General features: G+C 26.2%; 4 protein-coding genes across 4 annotated transcripts; 1 reads left to right on the top strand and 3 right to left on the bottom strand.

Annotated features, from left to right (window-relative positions):
* Positions 1–315: 315 nt before the first annotated feature.
* LOC126896334 (bis(5'-nucleosyl)-tetraphosphatase [asymmetrical]) lies at positions 316–1,851 on the bottom strand. The gene is made up of 3 exons (XM_050669018.1): positions 1,643–1,851; positions 653–768; positions 316–561 (listed from the first exon to the last, which is right to left on the bottom strand). The coding sequence occupies exons 1-3, from the start codon at positions 1,758–1,760 to the stop codon at positions 364–366; spliced, it is 432 nt and encodes a 143-aa protein (XP_050524975.1). The 5' UTR covers positions 1,761–1,851; the 3' UTR covers positions 316–363.
* A 3,195-nt stretch (positions 1,852–5,046) lies between these two features.
* On the bottom strand, positions 5,047–7,431 carry LOC126896328 (ER lumen protein-retaining receptor). The gene is made up of 5 exons (XM_050669011.1): positions 7,109–7,431; positions 6,154–6,343; positions 6,016–6,085; positions 5,701–5,953; positions 5,047–5,640 (listed from the first exon to the last, which is right to left on the bottom strand). Exons 1-5 carry the CDS (start codon positions 7,197–7,199, stop codon positions 5,606–5,608), a joined length of 639 nt encoding a protein of 212 aa, XP_050524968.1. The 5' UTR covers positions 7,200–7,431; the 3' UTR covers positions 5,047–5,605.
* Positions 7,432–7,627: 196 nt separating this feature from the next.
* Positions 7,628–11,144, top strand: LOC126896316 (actin-related protein 10). Its single transcript, XM_050668991.1, has 8 exons — positions 7,628–7,783; positions 7,977–8,169; positions 8,631–8,780; positions 8,839–8,947; positions 9,008–9,260; positions 9,312–9,526; positions 10,594–10,792; positions 10,847–11,144. The coding sequence occupies exons 2-8, from the start codon at positions 8,099–8,101 to the stop codon at positions 10,966–10,968; spliced, it is 1,119 nt and encodes a 372-aa protein (XP_050524948.1). The 5' UTR covers positions 7,628–7,783; positions 7,977–8,098; the 3' UTR covers positions 10,969–11,144.
* On the bottom strand, positions 10,971–17,309 carry LOC126896319 (malate dehydrogenase, cytoplasmic). The gene is made up of 6 exons (XM_050668994.1): positions 17,141–17,309; positions 15,371–15,572; positions 14,996–15,281; positions 13,884–14,073; positions 11,441–11,665; positions 10,971–11,386 (listed from the first exon to the last, which is right to left on the bottom strand). Exons 1-6 carry the CDS (start codon positions 17,141–17,143, stop codon positions 11,288–11,290), a joined length of 1,005 nt encoding a protein of 334 aa, XP_050524951.1. The 5' UTR covers positions 17,144–17,309; the 3' UTR covers positions 10,971–11,287.
* Between the last annotated feature and the right edge of the window lie 3,941 nt (positions 17,310–21,250).

Here is a 21,250-nt window from a genome sequence, read left to right as displayed (position 1 = left end):
AAGTTCTGCCATAATAAAGAAAGCTGTGGCCACTATGGTCTGACAGACCATAATACTTCAAAGCATCCTTCCCCACTCTCATGTATATTCTGTCAAACTGAACCATCCATCCACGGGTCGGTCCTGCTCCGAATGAACCAATCAGATATTAAAAAGTTATGACCACTAACCACATATCCTATTCTAAAACTGCTCAATTTTATATTCATTACATACATTCATTCATACAGTCCACTCACCTTATTCCTTATCCTCGACATAGCCAAAGACTTAAGACAAAATAAAACAATTAATGTAAATACAAATGCTACTATCTAAACACTTAAAAAATTAAACTTTAATTACAATGAGATAAAAAAAATTTTACAACTTCAAATGCTTATCACATTCATCAAGTAATTCTTGCATTTCAGGATACTGAGCGTGTTCTTTTGCGTTTTGAAGAGATAACCATTTATAACTTTGATGTTCATTAGATAATTTTACAGGAGTTTCTGGATTAGTCAAATATGCTAAAAAGTAAACAACTTGCTTGATAAAATTTTTGTTTGCCGGTTCATACTGTATAAAAAAAACATAAAATATATAATTATTTTTTAAGTAAAAGAAAAGATGAGAAAAACATTTTTTTTTAATTTTTAAAGGAAATTACTTTTAATGTTTTCTTAAAGTGATGATCAACACACAAATCTTGTAACTTTAAACCAGCTTCTTCTTCAGTTTCACGTACTGCAGCATCCATATCAGACTCATTTTCTTCTAAATGACCTGAAATTTAATTAGATTTATATTTTAAAATAGTTTAATCAGAAAACAATAACACACAAAAAAAATTTATTCACAAAAAGACCATTAAAATATAATTAGTACTAATTTTTTGAATTGAAATTTTACATTTTCAAGTAAATATCTTGCAAAATAATAAATTAAATAATATACTTCTTTATTTGTAAGAGCTCAAGCAAATAAAAAATACTTCTATATATATTCTTAATAAAATATAAATCTAGCTGTTTAAAACAATAATTTGAATTACTTCTTTCTATATTTTTTAGGTTTTTTAGCTAACAAATTTTTTTTTCCAAATTTTGTAACATTTTTTCTAATTACCAAAATAAAGATAAATACAAGCATAATTTTATTTTTATCCTTTTCATTAATTTATAATATGGTGACCTCAATTAAAGTTTGAAAGTTGGTGCAAATGTAAATAAATTCAAACTGATTCTTTTAACAATAGCCACATGATTTCTCTGAAAATAATAATAATGATAAGAATACTATTTTCAGTTTCATATAATTTTTAATTTATAATTTATAAATTACTTTTTAAATGTATTTCTTATATCTTATAAGTGTCAAATTTATTTTTTTTTTACAACTTTTAAACTAGTATTTCAAATATTAATAACATTTTTATACTTAATTGGAAGAAGAGGTATTACCAAGGAAAAAATTTAAATTATTATAGCAAAATCCGATATTTTAAATTGGTAAAATTTTCTGAAATAATGTTTCTTAAGTTTGGTAGCAAGTGAGGTATTTTCATAATTAGATATTTCTGATAGAACCTCTTTTCCTACATTTATTTACATTTGTTCTAACTTTTAAACTTTTATTGAGATCACCATGTATAAATTACCCTTAGGAGGAGTCCAATGGTGATTTTCATAAGATGCCTGTAATAGTAAGTATTGAATTTCATTGAAAACCTTCCTATAGATAACTAATCCACCAGCTTTCCTAAGACTTTTTGACATTATGATAATATAAGATTAAAAATGTAAAATAAAAAGATTTATCTTTTAGAGAATTTTATCCTAACATTACAGGATTTATCAATGATATTTAAAATTACATTTTTCTACCTAACCTTAAATAAGTCATCACTGTTATCATACATAACTATCCGTTATCAAACAACCTTTGATAATACGAAAGGCTATACAAATCAGGACTACAGATTAAATGAATATTTATTTATATATTCATTTGATGAAAGAGACGTATTCAAAGTATTTAAGAAGATGCATTACCGTCGTAATTTTGGACTTTGAAATTTGTTAAAGGTTAATCCTTATTGCATTTTATAAAGACGTTGTAGGAATTTGAAATTTTGAAGATATTTAAAAAACAATTTTTTGAAATGTTTGTAATAGCTTTTTTGTAATCAAAAAAGTAATTGAACTTATAATTGTCATACCAGTATCTAGTGTTTCAACTGAAAGAAGTCTTTCGATAATGAGACGGTTGAAAACATATCTCAGATCCACCATGAATAGTTGTAGGCTGAATAATCTGGCCTTACTTTCTGTTAAAAGATAAATAAGTGGACAATATCTAGATAATCTATCATCTATAATTGAGGAGTTTGCCGTTATGAAAAAAAAAAAAGCTACATGATCTGCTAGTTCATTATTAATATCCTAATTAAGATAAAGTATGTAGAATGAAAAAGGGATTATTAAAAAATATTATTTCTCATAAAAAAATAATGTTGATCCATACACTTTTCAATATGTCATAGCATTATAAAGTTAAAAATGTAAAAAATAAAATCGAGAATTTTCATACAATAATAGCATTCGGTAGCCATTTTCACCGTGAAGATAAAATAAAGTCCGAAATTTTTTTTTCGCATAATAAAGTAAATTACATTAGCTATAATTTAAGATATATATAAAAGTGTCAGACTTTCCGGAACACTTTCAAAATTTAAGTTGAAAAAGTAAATTTTTTGTGAAAAAGTGGTCATTTTAAATCCCCTCCTGTGGGCAGGTAAAGGGTCAGATATAAAAAAAATATATACCAAATGATAGATAAAGACATCTGCATCTAAAAATTATATTGATCCACACATCTTTCAAAAAGTTATAGCATTATAAAGTTAAAAATATAAAAATGAATTTTTTTACAAAAATCGTATTTTTTTTATAAACTTTGATGTCTGTTTTCACCATGAAGATAAAATAAAGTCCGAAATTTTTTTTTGCATAACAAAGTATATTACATTAGCTTTAATTTAAGATATATATAAAAGTGTCAGACTTTCCGGAACACTTTCAAAATTTAAGTTGAAAAAGTAAATTTTTTGTGAAAAAGTTGTCATTTTAAATCCTCCCCTGTGGGCAGGTTAAGGGTTAAATTTATGAAAAAAATATACCAAACGAAAGGTAATAATATTACACATCTACATAAAAAAGAATTATATTGATATGTTTATTTTTAAAAAAGTTATGGCACTTTTAAGTAAAAAAAATTTTAAAAATTTCGAAAATTAGCGATTTTTAAATTTGTAATTTTTTTGGAGGTTTCCCCTATTTACGGGGAGCGAGGGCATTTTTTTCAATTTTTGAGGGTAATGTCTTCGACTAGATACGATTTGTGATCTTTTGACGTATCATTGAAAGAAATTGGTTCGGTGAGAGCTGAGAAAAAGTGGTAACAGACACAAAAAAAAAAAAAAAAAAAAATAAACACATCTTAGTAAAACCAATACCTTCTCAGCTTCGCATCGAAGCTAAAAATTGGAATTTTTACTTTGAAAATATGTATTGTACAATTATTTTGTAAATTTAATTTTTATTTAGAAAAATAAAAAATGAATCTTATAGTATGCCTAATTATATTTTAGTTTACTGTTTCACTTGGTCATAATTACCTAATTAATTCTTAATATGAATAATTATTTGATTAATAATAAGTAATAGCCATATTAGTAATAATATGTTAGCATAGTTTTAATTATTGAACATCAGGGTTTGAAATAATATAATACTCGAATTATTAAAATTGGATATTGTGGCATAATTTAAAATCTTTACAACTTATGGGTAAACTGCATAAAAATTTGGGGCCCTATCAGTCTGGTTTTGGTTTATGAGTAAAACAAAGAGGTTACTCATTATTTCTGCGCAGTACCGGAGCACGCGCGGGGCATTTGTCCCGCGGTTGACTTAGTCCACCCATTTTGTCTTTAGCCTGAAAAAAAGTTCTTTAAAAAAATTTCAACTAATATATAGAGAAAAAATGTAATACAAAAACTACTGGGGCCCCCATGACTAAATTGCCCCGGGTCCCGCAAAACTTTGCGCCAGCACTGTTTCTGCGGACCTACCCAATAAAAACATTCTGGCTAAGCGTGTATGGGGAAGCACGCGTGAAATCGACGTAATATCATTTCTAACGAGTGATAAGTCAAACTATGTTGTCGCTTGAAGAACTTACAACCATAATAATATTGACCTAATTCAAAAATTATCTGGTTATCCTATTCAAAATATTGGTGGATTAGATTTATTTCCAAGTATTCAGATAAATACAATTGATTTTTTTAAAGACTGACTTTAAGTAATAAAACATAGAACAGTACAAAATAAATAAGTTTATTAATTTAACAAAATTATGTAAGGTTTAAAATGTTTTTCAGCTTCAAAAGAAATTTTATGAACAAATGGTGGGTACAGCAATGAGAAATCCGCTATCGCCATTTTCAGCAGAACTTTTCATAAGTAGGTTTAAAAAACACATTTAAATTATATTTTTTAGTTTTAAATTAATAATTTAAATATATAGCCCCAACTGTACTCAAATTTTTAAAAAATAAAATAAAACTCGAGTAAAAATTGATTAAGAATAGTAACTATAGTTTCGAATTGTAATCATTAAGTTACCAATAAAAATAAAATTCCTATAAATAAAACTGAAAAATATATGAAACAATAATAAAAATAAGTTGTTCAGTTGAACCCATTCTCTTCCAAAAGAATAAATTATTAATATTAATAATACAGAAAAGTTAAGTAATAAATGGACTATAAGTAAGAACATTTTGAGGCTGTTAAGAAATAAAATATTACCGAGGTTAATATTTTTTTTACAAAAATACAAATTATATAAAAAAATATTATATTTTAGTACCTCCTAAAATACTATTTATAACTAAAACTAATATAGTATTATTGTAGTATACTTCATAGATTTTAATCAGCTTATTAGAGCATTGAACTCTATGATATTTTGTAATAAATAATAATAAAAAAGAAAATTCATAGAGTAATTTTAATAAAACTTCAATAAGAATTACATAAAATCAGTATTTTAATAATTAAAATTTTATTAATTCATAATAACACAACTATTTATTAACTATTTTAATTACATTAAAAATAAAAGAAATGAAAATTATAAAGGACTAATTATATTTTAAAAATTTTAATACAATAAATTAAATTGTAAACACAAAATGTTTAATTTTCATAAACATTTTTCATTTGGAAACTAAAACAAATAAATAAAACACATAATTTTTTAAATTTTACATCATTGTATATAGACTATAAATTATAAAATAACAATGCTAACATTGTGCAGATACAGAAAAGGAATTTGTTGTAAGATAGATTATTATTGTGTCCAAAATGGTGAAAATTTGAAACACAATAAAGTTTATGTAAAAAGGCGAATAATCTATAATACCACATTGCAATTATGCAATGAAATTTAATTATATACATTTATAACTTCATAAGAAATGAATAATAATATAAAATCTTAATTAGTCCGTCTCATGATGACGTCTTGGTCTGAAGTCTTTATTTCAATTTTACACTGGTAAAGATAATCTTTTTCCTTTTAAAACTGTAAAAAAATTAAAAAAAAAATTAAGTAATTTTATTATTAGTATTTTTTATCACATACCTTTGGTAATATACAGATAGAAGAAATCACAATACAAAATTGTTTGTACAATTCCAGCGATTATCACAATCATATCAAGGAAATCTTCTGTATAGTAACGGTATATCCAATTTAATATGTATAAACCTCTATAAGAGCCTAGTGCAAAGAGGTAATGTGAGGTAACAGTTTCAGCTTCACCTGTTCTTGAAACCATGAATAGCTGAGGCATGATAGCAACTGCTTCTAAATAAATACTGAATGTCCATAATATCTAAACAATATAACAATTATAAAATCTAAAAAATATTAAAAAAAAAATCAAAAGCTACTAACTTCCATCAATGTATAAATATGAACGATGATAAATGAAAGAATAACTGATGGTATAATTAAATAAAGAATTCTGAAAAATAATATAAATAATAAATCAACAAATAAAGACACAAAAGTATAAAAATACTAATTATTTACCTAAAACTATCATGATTATGATCATATGTAGGTTTGAACTTAAAGAACATTAAATATAATGTTCCATATGATGCAACAAGAAAGACAACTTTCATAACACTATTATAAACAGATACAAAACTAGTGAATAGATCAAGATATCTCGCTGTGTATACAATTGCAAATAGAATTTGACTTTTTCCGGAAATTCCTAAAAAAAATTATTAGAAGTTTATACATTTATTTAAATGATTATACTTTGTAATACAAAATTGATATTTTACTGGAGTCAGGAATTGATTATACATTGTTTGTAATCTATTTATGAGCTGTTTTTATTTAGAACATTTTTATTTATTACTATAAAAAATATATAACAAAATTTAATATAAAATTGAAATATAATAGTTCTAATTTGGACAAAAACTAGTATTTATCATAAAATTATACTCAGAAAATGTATTATAAGGAAATGACAAAGATTTCAATATCGGAGTTATTTTCATAAAATTTGTTCTTACAAAATGTAGCAACTAAGGTAACAATAACCTGATATTTATTAAATATGTAATATTTGTTTAAAATTATTAATTAATAAAAATAAATTTATCTTTTTTTTATCATATCTTAATTTTTATTTACAAAATAAAATTAAAAGTTAACATATCTTTGTTTTTAATAAAATATTAAATTTTAACAATATTTAAAAGTAATGAAAATAACATTTCGTAAGTTTTTAAGCAGTTATATTCAAAGAGTTAACCATTTTAGTATACATGATACTGAAATTTAAAAAATTCTATTTTATGTGTACTAAGAGTATCGAAGATTGTGCTCAGTACTACTTTGCACCATCCCTCGGATCTTAGCGAAATATTAATATTTGTCCTTAAGGATTTCAAGCGTGGGCAACTACTCAGCAACTAAGCTTGAAAACCTTGTGGACGCCACTCAATATTATGTAAATAAAAATTACCAGCACATGATCGAGTCTTCCATATCTTAAGTAACAATAATAGAATGGCCAGCAGATGCGACAAATCGCCGCAAAGTCTGAATATATTCATGATTAATAATTGAAAGATCTATTAACACAAACTAAACACTAATTAGAATTTTAACGGTGTCACCACATATATGAATGAAGAAAAAAAACGTTCTATACTAAAATGAAAAAATATATAATACGTATACGTTTGTCGTTGTAGCCAATTAATACGAAAATTTGGATTATCGACGAATCAAAAAAATATATACTTAAAACAAATTGTAGATAACACGAACGCGGCAGCTGTGAAGTGACGTGGCCGGCGTTTTTTTTGTTTTTTACGAATTGTTACTATCTACTATGTTGCTAACCGGTATTTTGTTAATGTATTTATTCATATTCAAGGGACTTTTTCGTTTGTTTTCTGTATTCACTGGATATCTTTTTAGGCTATCATAGAACTTGTACTTAGTCTTTTATCTATATCTTAGAGTGATAATAGTGTTATATATAATCACAGAAACAGTTAAAATAATTAATTATTTTGTTAAAAGTAAAAATATAACAATTCGACATATTATAATCAAATATTTACTTAAGAAGAAAAACGAAACTTCAATCAAACTCTTATAACTATAACACAACGATTTAAAATTAAAAAATGTAAAGAGATTTTTACGATAGTAATTTAATATATTTTATACCAAAAACTAAACGATTTCTTAAGCTTTTCAGTAATCAAACAGAGAAATAAAATATTTTTAAGTTTAATTTCTATAATTTAAGTACATTAAATGTATTAAGGGAAAATTCAAATAAAAAAATGAATAACAAAATTTATCATTTTGTATTCCAGTGTGCTTCAATAATAAATTTATCTAGACTAACTTTGGCAAAATACTTATATTAGATAATTTTTAAAGATAAATTATTTAATTTAAATGCTAGTGAAGATTTCATCGTAACTATTAATCAACAATGAAGATTGATTCAGATTTTTCAACAGAAAAACAATGTATAGTTATAGATATTGGAACAAAGTACACAAAGTAAGTTTAAATTGTCTTCTGTGAATTCAAATTTTGTTCAAAATTTAATATTGAATAAATGTTTTCTATACTTTTTTAACAAAATGATGGTTCAAAAAAAAAAAAAATTAATTTTGTAGTAAATTATGTTTTATTATATATATAAAATAAAAAAAGTAAAACTTTAAAGTATATTATTATAATTTTAAATAATCATAGTTTACCGATATTAAAAATAGTATTAATCAATAATTTCTTTAGATCAATTTTTTAAGTTTTGAGTATTATAAGAATTGAATTTTGATATATTATAACATTTATTATTCAAGGGTACCAAAGTTATTAAAACATATAGTTAGTAGGTCTGGTTATGTGTTACTTGGATTTTATTATTAGGTTAAGCAAGTAGAACAATTTTTGATTGTTCGTGTATGTATGATTAAGATACTAAAAGGATTAATATTAATAAATATTAATTTTAGATTTGGATTTGCTACTGAGCATTCACCACGATGTATTATTCAAACTCAAAGTGAAATTGATGGAATGATAGTAACTGATTTTTACAATTGCATAGATCAACAAAAACTCACTTTAGCATTAACAAAATTCATTCATAGATTATTTTATAAGTATAATAATACATTTATAACTCTATAAATATATAATTATTATTTTTATTGTTAATAGACATGCTCTTATTGCGCCTAAAGAAAAAAAAGTTATTATAGTTGAATCTTTATTATCTCCTACTAAATTTAAAGAGACATTGGCAAAAATATTATTTATTAATTATGAAGTAAGAACTTATCATAATATATCTAATCAGTTCATAAATCTTTGGATTTTTATATTGCAGATAGCATCACTTTGTTTTGTTCCATCACACTGTGTTGCACTTTTTACTCTTGGTATTTCTACAGCATTAGTATTAGACATAGGTTATAAAGAAACTATACTTATTCCTGTATGTGAAGGAGTACCTGTATTAAAACTATGGCAGGCAATGCCATTAGCTGGGGAATCAGTAGAAAAACAAATTAAAAATCAAATAAATGTTAACGAATTAACAGCTGAAAAATCTACAAATGACATTATTGAAGATATAAAAGGTAGAATTGATATTTTTAAAAGTGTTTTTATTTACATTTTAATTTTTTTAGTCAGAAGTTGTTTTGTAACAAAATTAAACCGAAGCAAAAATTTAGTTGAAGGAAAAGATGTTAATCCCCTTACAACTGATGCAAGTTATCATATCAATGGAGAGATATCTATTACAATTCCTGGTAGAGTAAGAGAAACTGCGTATGACATACTGTTTGAAGAAAATATAGATGAAATGTCTATAACTACGATGATACTTGAAACTATTAAAAATGTTAGTTGACTTTAGTACAAATATATTGGGTCATTTTTAAATTATTTTTCTTTTAAGGGAAATAATAAGTTATGTCTTAGGTTTTTAATATCTTTTTTTTGGGAAAAGGTTTAATCAAGTAGTTTGATCTTAGTGTGGATAAGGCTTTACATTCACACATTAAATGAAATGAGTCTTCCTCTTCTACTCTACACTTCCTGCACACTGGTGATTCCCAGATGTCCATTGTGTAAAGATGTCTAAACGAGTGACCATGGCCTGTTAGCAGACCAGTTAAAGTGCTTATTTGATCTCTAGTCATGCTATTAAGATCAAGTAGTAATAGAAAGGGGTCTTGATAAACATTTTAGATTGTCTAAGTACTTCCAGATTTTCCTGTGTTGTTTTCTACACCAATTCTTGGGTAGTGCATTGAGTGACTTTTCAGTGAGTCCTATCACTGGTTCTGGTCCAACGTAGGTGTTCTCTGCTCCATTATTGGCTAGAAAGTCAGCATTTTCATTTCCAGTGACACTGTTGTATCTGGTACCCACACAGTTTTTTAGATATGTTACATTTTAGCTTATACTATTTACTATCAGTTTTAAAAAAAATGTTAAACTATCTACAGATTTACATCGAAGCATTTCTTATGATAGTGATTTTAATCACTGTCAGATATCATCTATACTAGATTACGCTCACACTGTGCCATGACTCCACTGTGTTACCGTTTTATTTGTATTTGTATGTAGATCTATTGGTAATAGTTATGAACAATATATATATATATATTCTCGCATAGAAGTTTTGGCCTTATTTATCTAATACTAAATACTTTTATGGAAATTTTTTTTTGTATAATCAAGATAGAAGAATAATGTGTGTCCAGCTAAATAATAAGATAGTAACTTGTAAATTATAATGATATAAATTATTTTTTAAAAATTCATGTCATTTAAACTTTTAGTTATTACATAAATGACGACAAAAAAAATCTGATAATTCATAATTTGGAATGACCCATAACTATATATAAAAAATTATTTTAATGTATTATAATAAGTATATATAAATTTTGTATTAAGAGTAATGTTGACATGCGACTTAAGCTTGCTGAAAATATTTTTCTTATTGGTGGTACAACAATTGCTAAAGGATTTAAGGCAAGGCTTAAAGAAGAACTTCAAGAAAAAGTCAATTCATCTAAGTATCAAAACTTAAAGATTTCCAAGTTTAAATTCCATATTGCTCCTGTTTATGAAAATTATGTAGCTTGGCTTGGAGGTAATTATTACTATTTTTTTGTTTATCTCAATAACTAAAAATATTTTTCTATAGGGTCCATATTTGGTAGTACTAACAATTTAAATATTCTTTCACAAACAAGAGAAAATTTCTTAAAAGAAAATTTTATACCAGACTGGCCTACTACACATACAAGACCAAAAGTTGAACAATAATGTCATCCGGGCACCATGATTTTATATTTATTACTTTAAATAACATGTGTTTATCCATAACCATAAATTAAAGTAAACATTACATTAACAGAAATATAACAAAAAAATAAAAATAAATTAAAAATTAAACAGTTATAAGTTTATGGAAATAATAAATAAAATGCAATTTTTTGGAATGGTTGCAGTTTTTTAAATATAAAATTTGCTTGTTCATGATAGGGATATAAGCCCCCAAAATCATGTAATATAACTAAAGAATTAATTTTGTACCCGGAACACTGCCAATTCAGAGCTTACATTCATTTGGGGGTAATTTATGTCAAGCACTACAAACAATTTCAGCTTCATTTTTTTCTTCAACTAGTTCATTAGCAGTGAAATCTAATTTAGATCTTGCAAAATCAGTTATGTTCAAACCCTAAAATATTATACATCTTACAAATGTTTTTTAAAATAATATTCTTATTCTTACTTGAACAATTTCCCATTTCTTGTTAGAAATTGTAACCGGAAATGAAAAAACAAGATCTTTAGGAATACCATATGAGCCATCTGAGACTACAGCCATTGAAACCCAATTTCCATTGGAGGTACCATGCCACCAATCATGCATATGATCAACTGCAGCTTTAGCAGCAGACATAGCTGATGACATTTTTCTAGCTTTAATTACAGCTGCTCCTCTTGTTTGAATGGTCTAGATTAAAACAAATAATTTAAAAATAGTCAATTATATTTAATACATATAATAGAAATATAAAGTACATTTTTATTATATTCAATTTATAGTTATAGGATAATCATTTTTGAATACCAGTTTTAGTAAAATTTAAATGTTAAATGTCGGAAACGAATTTTGATATCATACATTGAAATTAGTATATATATGGACCAGATACATAATGGAGTAGATTCATTAAATAGACTTTAATTTCATGAATATCAACAAAAAATGTAAAAGTAAATCATTTAGATTACCAATTTTTTTTTTTTAATTTGTAGTACGTAACATAATCTTCAATTTGGGATATATTTTAAGGACACAGTATTTCTGGAACATTTTTAAAACTTAAGTTGAAAAGTTAAGTTTTGTAAAAAGTTGCTATTTTAAATCTCTCTGTGGGCAGGTAAAGGGTCAGAGTATCATAAATTTTATATTAAATGAAAAAGAAATATATAAGGTAGTTTATGTATAAAATAATAATTTTGATTTGTTTATTTTTTAAAAAGTTATGCCAATTTTTAGAAAAACAGCAAAAAAAATTTCGAAATTTACAGATTTTTAAAATCGTAATTTTTTGGGGGATTTCCATCATTTACAGGGAACGAGAAAAAAATTTTCAATTTTTGAGAGTAATGTCTTTAACCAGATACAATTTTTGAACTTTTGACATATTGCTGTGAAAAATAGGTCCAGTGAGAGCTGAGAATAGAATAGTGACAGACACAAGAAAAAAAAATAAACACATCATGGTAAAATTATTACCTTCTCAGCTTCGTATCAAAGCTAAAATACTATAATAACTTTTTATTATTTGTTGAATAAAAAATAAATAAACCACTGTCAAAAAAAAAATTACTTAAAGTACTCATTTTTAATCCCTCTACTATTCCTAGTCCCTTGGCAAAGGAAATAATGTAATTAGTTAGTTTTAGTTATTACAAGGGTAGGCATATTCACTATTCCCAGTGATGTAAGCATGAACATTTTCAAAAGGAAAATTATTTTTTATTAAAATTTTCATAAATATTTTTGGGGATTGAAATTTTATATAAAACAATAAAGTGTCATTGTATCACAAATGTTTATAATGATATAAATCACGGTTTGATAATAATTAGTTAACAGAATTATTTTGAAATTTATTGTGAGTATTGAACATTTAACATTAAAAGTTTATGAGGATATATCCATGTTTACAGTTGAGTTCTGACGTTTCAATTTAAACGTGCCAGTATAGTTGCAGCCACCGACTAGCAACCATCACTCTGAAGATGGACTCTGCTATGAGTCCGAAACGTCAGAACTCAACTGTAAACATGGATATATCCTCAAGCAATAAGACAATCCATGAAAGTTTTAACACATTCATTAAAAGTTTAGTTATTAAAAATAGATTAAGGTAAAAAAAGGTAAGTTGACAAATTCAGTATACCTCAAAATCACTAATTACACATAGTCACTCATCATGAAAGCTGTTTGTAGTACATTTTTGTGTACTATCACTACTCTTACATATTTCCTTCAATAAGATCTCTACTTTTACAAGATAATTCTGAGTCTTTAATAAATAATTCTAACCTATTTGTTATATCAATCTAGTATAACCATGTCTACCAATTTCAAAAATTGGAAACAACTGAATTACTTGAGATCGCAGGGTTATCACTCCTATGAATTTTGACGGTAAATAATCCAAATATGATAAATGAATTAGAGTTAGAATTATTTAAAAAAATTACTGTTATCATAATTATTGAGATATGGAAGAAAATTATGTATACAGATAGTAATGAAGTTTTTTTAGTAAATAGAAATGTTTGAATGAAAAATATATTACACATTTATTGTGTGATGTGTAAAGAGAAGCATGGTATGGAAATCCCACGACTCAAGACGATGTAAAGACAAAATATTTTTAATTATAGCTTATATTATTATAAAATCCATTTAATATTTAATATTAATATTCCATAGGGATAGATTAGGATTAAAATTGATTTTTTTTTATCCTAAAAATATTTTTACCTAAACATATGAATAATTTAAAAATATTGTAAGGAGGCTAAAGCCTCTAATGATTAAATTAATTAAATTTTAAATAAAAGAAAAAATAATTCACTTTGTTTTTGAAATATATGTAAATAATGATTATTTTTCTTAGTTGAGCAATAATATTATTTAAATAACTTACTTTAATGAAATCTGATTCAAGCCATTTTGTATCTTTTATAGCATCATAAACACCCATTAATTTTGAATTTTGAAGAACTTTAGCATTAATGACATCTGGAAATTGAGTTGATGAATGATTACCCCAAATCGTAACATTCTGAACATGGCTCACACAAATTCCTAGTTGTTTTGCAATAAAAGATTGAGCTCTGTATAAAAATAGAAATGAAAATAATTATTAAAATTTTATTTTATTATATTAATTATGATCAGGGTTATCACATACTAAAAATAATAATAAATAATCGTGTAAATATGCACTATAAATAAACAGGAATTCCCAATGTTCTCAAAAAATCCTAAAACTTCTGATTTACTGAATATCTTTTACTATATTTTTATTAAGTCTATTCCTTTAGGTTTATCCTTTATAATGGCACCAACTTGATATTTTTAAATGGTAGTATATATATATATATAACTAGTTCATGTTATAGAATATTATCAAACTAAGAAATTTACTGATTGATAACAACTTTTGAATCAGTATTTTGGTAGTTCTTAACATTTTTATTAGCAGATGAACTAAGATGTGGGTTATGTTATTATTATCATTTCGAAATTACTCTATCATTCTATTTTTCTCACCCAGGTATAAAAATATTCATGACTTCTAAACTTTTGGTTTATATATTTCTAGTATTTTGTTTCTTTAATAAAATAAGGAATATATATATATTATGGAATCATTATTGTTATATGCTATAACAAGTTAAAAAAAAAACAAGTAATGAAAAATATTTATTGAATAAAAAATTATAGAATTTGTCAGGACATTGACATCTATAAAAAAATTACTGATTTAAACAATTAAATATTGATTAGTTGGAGAATGTGCCACTCTCCAAGCCTCCCTTTTGGGATGACTAGACTATATGCTAAATATGTCCATACAAACAAAATAGGTAACATAAACTTCAGACTTTATTACTGTTTTTATGTAATAGATTTTTATCAAACTTGGCATGTTTTTTCATGAATATATTAAAAAAAAATATTACATGATTATTTATTATTACATTATTATTGTTCTGATAATGATAAATATTCATGGATATAAAAAAATTATACCTATTCTGGTCAAGTCTAGTCATAGCAGTAAAATTTTCTTTTGGTATTGATGGTGCATAGTAAGAGCAAATGAATGCATTTGTATTTGCTGGGTTTCCAACAACAAGAACTTTAACATCTTTTTTAGCATATTTATCTAAAGCTTGGCCTTGTACTTTAAATATTTTCACATTAGCAGCCAACAAATCTTTTCTTTCCATACCCTCTCTTCTAGGCATAGATCCTACCAAAAATGCAGCATCAGCATCTTTAAATGCTTCTTCAGGTTCAACAGTCTTAACATAACCTAATGTACCAATTAAAAAAATTAAAACAATAAATAAATAATATAAAAATAAAGAAGAATTATTGATTCATTTATTTATAATAAAAGACCTTTTACTAATGGTAAAGCTAAATCATCAATTTCCATGCAGACACCTTCTAAAACTCCCATAGCTACTGGTATATCCAATAAATGTAAATAAATTGGTTGATCTTTGCCAAATACATCACCATTAGCAATCATTTGAATAAGAGAATATGCAATCTGACCTGCTGCACCAGTTACAACTATACGGATTGGTGCCTTTTGAGCCTAAAGAAGTACAAACATAATTTAAAATGTATTGTAAATATTTTTTTTGGACAAGAGACAGTTTTTTTCAAATATTTTGGACATTTATTGAATCATAATTAACATAAATTATAAACACAAAAAAGATGTAAAATTAAATTACTTCTCTTTTTACATATATCTAGGGGTGGACTGGAAAATATTAAGCCAACTGTGCTAGAAAAAAATTCATGCATAGACAATTGTTTGGACAACTGTCCAAACAATTGAATATTTTTGTTATTTTTTTTTTTAGTTTAAATTTTTGAGAAAATTTTTTATATTTTTGGAATTTCAATATTTCTTTTAGTTATACTATTGTAATATATATATTGACCCTTTAATTTTAATAATTTTTTGAACCCTACAAAACAATTTATAATATATTCATTTATAAATCTATTTGTCTGGCATTTGTTGTCTCATAAGAATAAAAATTAATTTTTTTAAACCAATCAATTATAAAAATAATTTTAAAGAAAAAAAAAATCCAATTGTTAAATCTCAGACGCTGCACCTTTTCAGTACTTAGATCACTGGCATAGTGGGCTAGTACGTTCTATATACGTTATTTTTAGTTTCTCTTAATTCTTCAATCATAAAGTTTTTTTATTTTCATTCCTTTTCCTTATATGGATGTTAAATTTAATTTTTTTAATTACAATACATAGTTAACTAGCTTATTTAATAGATAATGATCTAATTAAAAATATGACTGGTCAATAATAAATTTTAGACCAGTATTTCAAAAGTTATTAACATCTTTATATCTAGGTGAGAGGAAGAATACATCTGGGAATGTTTAGTTATAAAAATAGAAGCACCCACTCTACATCTCCAGTCATTAATTTAAATTATCATTTTCTAAATTAGATCATTATCTATTAAAAAAGTTAGTTAATTAAATGTGTTATCATTTGAAAAATTAAAGTCATTACTCAAATAAGAAATGAATATAAAAAATCTTTATGATTAAAAATTGAGAAAAACGTTAAACTAAAAGTAACAAATAAAATTTTTTTTATCTTCCAATTAATTAAGTAGTTTATGATAAATGAATCCTTTTGTATACTTCTTTGAATACATTTCGGTAGTGAAGACATAAATAACTAATAAATTTACAGTAATAATGGATTTTGAAATTTGAAAAAATATTGAATTATACTTTCTATAAGACTCAAATTGTATGTATATAATATGTATTATACACTGGATAAACTGAATTTAAATAATTATTAATCAATACTATAAAAAGTTTTAGAAATCAACTTAATACAAAACTTAGGTTCAATAAAACATTTTAAGGTTATATTTTTAAGGTCATAATGTCATTAGATATAAGTTTAGGATATACAACTTAATATATTAATTACAGTTTTTAATATCAATATGATAATTAATAAATGATTAACAAAATTTATACCATTAGAAAATTAATATAATAAATGTATTCTAAAATCTAAGTACAATCAAGGGCATAAGGTCACTTGAATATAGAATTAATTTCCAAAAAAGAAGATTTAATACTGATAAATAGAATAAAAACTTACCATTATGAAATTCTTTGAAGATTTTATAAACACAAATCAAAATAATATAAGTAACACTCACAAAGGTTACTTTTACAAATTAAAAAACACTGGTACCGGCAAGCGAAGAATGATCGCTGATAGTCGGACGTAGAGTAATAAACGTATTTCACAATCAGTAGAGTTCTCTATCAAAGATCGAAACACTTACATGAAAAAATATTATCACTTTTATTATTACAAGTGATTCCCAATATTTTTTATGCTATCCATAAATGCAAGTGTAATTTTAATAAAGTAATTTCATTATTATCAATAAATGTGATTAATAATTATTTTTTTATTTATTGTTCACGAAATTTATTATTGTAATGATTTTGCAGTATATAATCGTTCTCAGAAGAAGCAAAATTTAAAAGATCGAGAATATTTAAATTTATAAAAAAATTATTTTTTACTATAAGTTTCTAATTTTTACGGTTTATTAAGGATCAAGTAAGCTCCTCCAATAAATAGTATCATGAATCATGAAATATTAGGTATAATTCAAAACTAGTATTTATAATGACGATAAGAAATTATTAATTCGTCGACAATTCCAAAAAAGCCAAATCAATTATTATGAGAACAGACAACCACAGGTATATATAATAAATAGTTATAACTATATTTATTATTACGGCTTGATAGCTCATTTAAAATTTATATCGACGTCAGGAAAATGGTCTGCTGTATAAATTACAGACCTTCCTTTCCTAATTACGTGGTTCATATTACATTTCCTACGTGTCAACATTTGCAGAGGATGTTATTTTGGAGAACAGGTTTTATACTGTTTGAGAAATATCCCAGTAATATAACTCTGGTTTAGTATTTTACTATGTTCTATGGTGTCGCTATGCATAACCCATATACCAAAGTTGTGGAGTTTTAGTGCTGTAGCTTTGGCATAACCTTTAACCTCTAAGTTCACAGGAAGTAGCCAATTAGTATCTCCAATACCACCGTTGGTGTGGTTCTTATCGTTATAGCAGCCATTGTTTAGCATCACTTTAGTGGTTAAACTATGTAGAGCTGTCTCAATAGATTTTCCTGTTTGGTACGAATGTTGGTTCTTATGTGAAAGATTATCCTTTAAGGCCCCTCTCTTATATACTTATAAATAAGTTTCTCCGTAGTCTTAAGAAGAAATGAAGTGAAACTTATTGTTCTGTAGGATTTTGTTTCATAGTATTTAGCACAGTTAGGTTTAGGTATAAATTAGCACTACTAGTACTTTTCGCCAGCTTTCGGTTTAATAACTGAAGGCTAGGCATGCTCTAATTATGTCACAGAGATTGGGGACGATTAGATCTAGCCCCTCTTGTAGAAGTGCGAGAAATATTTTGTCACAACCTACCTACCTTAAAACTGTCAAAAGCATTTAGTGCCCATCTTATGCCATTTGGAGTAATAAATTTTCTTGTTAGCTACGATTCAGCACGGGTCACAAATTTGCCCGGTATTTCATGAAGCCGTTCATCTCTGTTATATATTTCAGAGCCAGGAAAGTGTACGTTCAACAAATATGATAATGTCTCGTTATCATTGTTTGTGAATGTATCGTTTGGAAATAAAATTGCTTCGACGTTTTTGTTCGGTCCATTTCTTAATGAGCATATAAGTCTAGTAGATGTGGATAGTCGTTGATTCTCCACAAAACTTTTACCAGCTCTCTCTTTTGGATTTTGTCAATGCAGATTTGTATTAATTTTGAGAGTCCCTATAAGACTTTCAATGTTGTTCCAAATATGATTTCATTGCTTTGTTTAAGAGTTTACGAGAACTCTTTCCTAATTTTGACAGCTTAGCGTTTCACGAAGTTGTCATCACAAGTACCTTTAATATTCACATGTGTCGTCCTTTTATTAAGTCTGTAAACGCTCGAAGTTTTACCGCTGTTTGTACCGTTAATGTCTCTAAGTCAAATAACGCCTTTACATGGACTTGTATTAGACTTCTTTAATTGTTGCATCTTTGGATTAATGATTTCCAACTCGATTTGTCAGAATTATTTACGAACACACACATACAACGTTTTACTCAAGCACTCTAATAACACAGTTTCGTTACGCAAAATTTTCGCGTTCTCGATATACACTAGACGTTCCGTGCGAAGGACCATAAGGGCCTCAACACACTAGGCGGTAGCACCGTACGGTCGTAACCGTACGTTTATACCGTTAATCAAGAAAATCAAGAGCGTCATACTACCACGGATCGCTGTTATCGACCGCCCGGTACGTCTCAAAACCGTCGAATGTCACGGTTTGACGGCGCTGACGTTCTACCGTTTGTAATCAAAACTCATAGATAATATCACCACCATCACACATCAACGGTTCAACCGTACGGGACTTTTAATAATTCTTAAAATAGTTTTACATATTTATTTTTTAGCTTCAATGCGAAACTGAGAAGGTATTGATTTTACTATGATGTGTTTTTTTTTGCGTCTGTTACCATTTTTTTTAGCTCTCATCAAACCGATTGATGGATTAACATAATTTTTTTATGAGAAATAATATTTTTTAATAATCCCTTTTTCATTCGACATACTTTATCTTAATCAGGATATTAATAAGGAACTAGCAGATCATGTAGCTTTTGGAATAATCCACCAATTTTTTAAAATTAAACACTATCTAAAGATTTGCATCGAAGCGTTTTTTTTTATAGTGATTTTAATCACTGTCAGATATCATTATACTTGATCCATCTATGCCACGTAACACCACTGTGTCGCGACCCTCCTGTGATGGGTTTTTAAGTTGGGGTTAATGCACGCACCTAGATTAATGTATTACAAGCAGTGTTGAGAAGGAACTAGTTCCAAAAGGAACGGATTCCTGGAACGAGTTCTTTTTGAAGGAACGATGCTAGGAACTGCTTCCTTTTAAAATAAAGGAACGAGGAAAATGAACAAATTCCATTTTTTAAGGAACGTGAACGGAAATTACAGTTCCTAAAATTTTTTATAAACATGTTTTAGTGTAGTTTTCTTCGTATCTAGACATTAAAATATTATGGTATTTTTAGTTGACTTTTGACAATGGAAGTCCCCTATATACCCAGCCGAGATCGTAGGCTGTTTAAATGAATCAATTGATTATAGATAGAGTTATTATCACATGTAGGTATACAGTAAATATTTAATATATGTGTACATATATTAAATAATGCACCGAATATTATCGTCGTTTCTTGTTAACTAATTTATGTTAAAGGTTTTGGGTTTTCTGATTTATTATTTCTAACTTATATGTAGACAATAGACATTGGTCGCGTTGACACAAGTCGTTAGCATTTACTACCTGCTTATAAATATAATTTTCGAATACTTTTAGATAAGGAATACTACAAATTTGTTTTGTATTCGACTGCTGATGAAAATCATTGATGACCGTTATCATGATTTCATTGCCACAATTTTTTAAATAACTTATAAAAGGAACGAAGAGTGGAACGAGTTCTTATTTTGGAGGAACTGGATCTGGAACAAGTTCCTTCTTAATATAAAGAATTAGGATCTGGAACGAGTTCATATTTTAGAAAATGAACGGGGAACGGAACGAATTCCATTTAAAAAGGAACTTTCCCAACACTGATTACAAGCCACTCTTTGATTTTTTTAACTCTATACTTCTATAACTTAAATAAAGTTATAGTTTTTTGTAGTAAACAAAATAAATTTATTCCAATGACAATTTAAAGTAATCGATAAAACGTTTATATTGAGATGTTTTCTAATATTCTATGGTTTTTTTAAGAGCTCTATAGGCTTTTTAAGTTCAAATTGTTTCTATTAACCCCATTCTTTGGTTCCTATTATATACTGTTAATCTATCGGTAAAACCGCCACTGACAACCCTCAATCAACAGTTGTAAATTTTGTGCTAAACTCGCACAATCACGCTAAGCCGGCGGAGAACAATAGTGTTAAACTCATGTTTTGTACGCGTTCGTATAAAGGATAAAAAAATTGCATAAAGACTATGTTTAGAAAATTGGTTAACAAAAACATATACATAGTAGTATATGAGGTATTTATTGAACGTGTACTGTAGAAGATAACGTCGATAGATATCTATA

This window comes from Daktulosphaira vitifoliae, unplaced genomic scaffold, assembly GCF_025091365.1.
Source record: "Daktulosphaira vitifoliae isolate Bord-2020 unplaced genomic scaffold, ASM2509136v1 Scaffold_1, whole genome shotgun sequence".
Classification (NCBI taxonomy): domain Eukaryota; kingdom Metazoa; phylum Arthropoda; class Insecta; order Hemiptera; family Phylloxeridae; genus Daktulosphaira; species Daktulosphaira vitifoliae.
Note: the sequence above shows the minus strand (reverse complement) of the source record. Positions and strands in the feature narration are given on the sequence as shown.

Coding starts and splice junctions, on each gene's coding strand:
- LOC126896316 (XM_050668991.1), top strand. CDS start 8,099: ATGAAGATTGATTCAGATTTTTCAACAGAAAAACAATGTATAGTTATA. Junction 9,261..9,311: donor CATTATTGAAGATATAAAAG/GTAGAATTGATA, acceptor TAATTTTTTTAG/TCAGAAGTTGTTTTGTAACA. Junction 10,793..10,846: donor TTATGTAGCTTGGCTTGGAG/GTAATTATTACT, acceptor ATTTTTCTATAG/GGTCCATATTTGGTAGTACT.
- LOC126896334 (XM_050669018.1), bottom strand. CDS start 1,760: ATGTCAAAAAGTCTTAGGAAAGCTGGTGGATTAGTTATCTATAGGAAG. Junction 769..1,642: donor CCATTGGACTCCTCCTAAGG/GTAATTTATACA, acceptor ATTAAATTTCAG/GTCATTTAGAAGAAAATGAG. Junction 562..652: donor ACTTTAAGAAAACATTAAAA/GTAATTTCCTTT, acceptor TTTTTTATACAG/TATGAACCGGCAAACAAAAA.
- LOC126896328 (XM_050669011.1), bottom strand. CDS start 7,199: ATGAATATATTCAGACTTTGCGGCGATTTGTCGCATCTGCTGGCCATT. Junction 6,344..7,108: donor GAAGACTCGATCATGTGCTG/GTAATTTTTATT, acceptor AATTTTTTTTAG/GAATTTCCGGAAAAAGTCAA. Junction 6,086..6,153: donor CATAATCATGATAGTTTTAG/GTAAATAATTAG, acceptor ATTATTTTTCAG/AATTCTTTATTTAATTATAC.
- LOC126896319 (XM_050668994.1), bottom strand. Junction 11,666..13,883: donor TTGAATCAGATTTCATTAAA/GTAAGTTATTTA, acceptor GTTTTAATCTAG/ACCATTCAAACAAGAGGAGC. Junction 11,387..11,440: donor AGAAATGGGAAATTGTTCAA/GTAAGAATAAGA, acceptor ATAATATTTTAG/GGTTTGAACATAACTGATTT.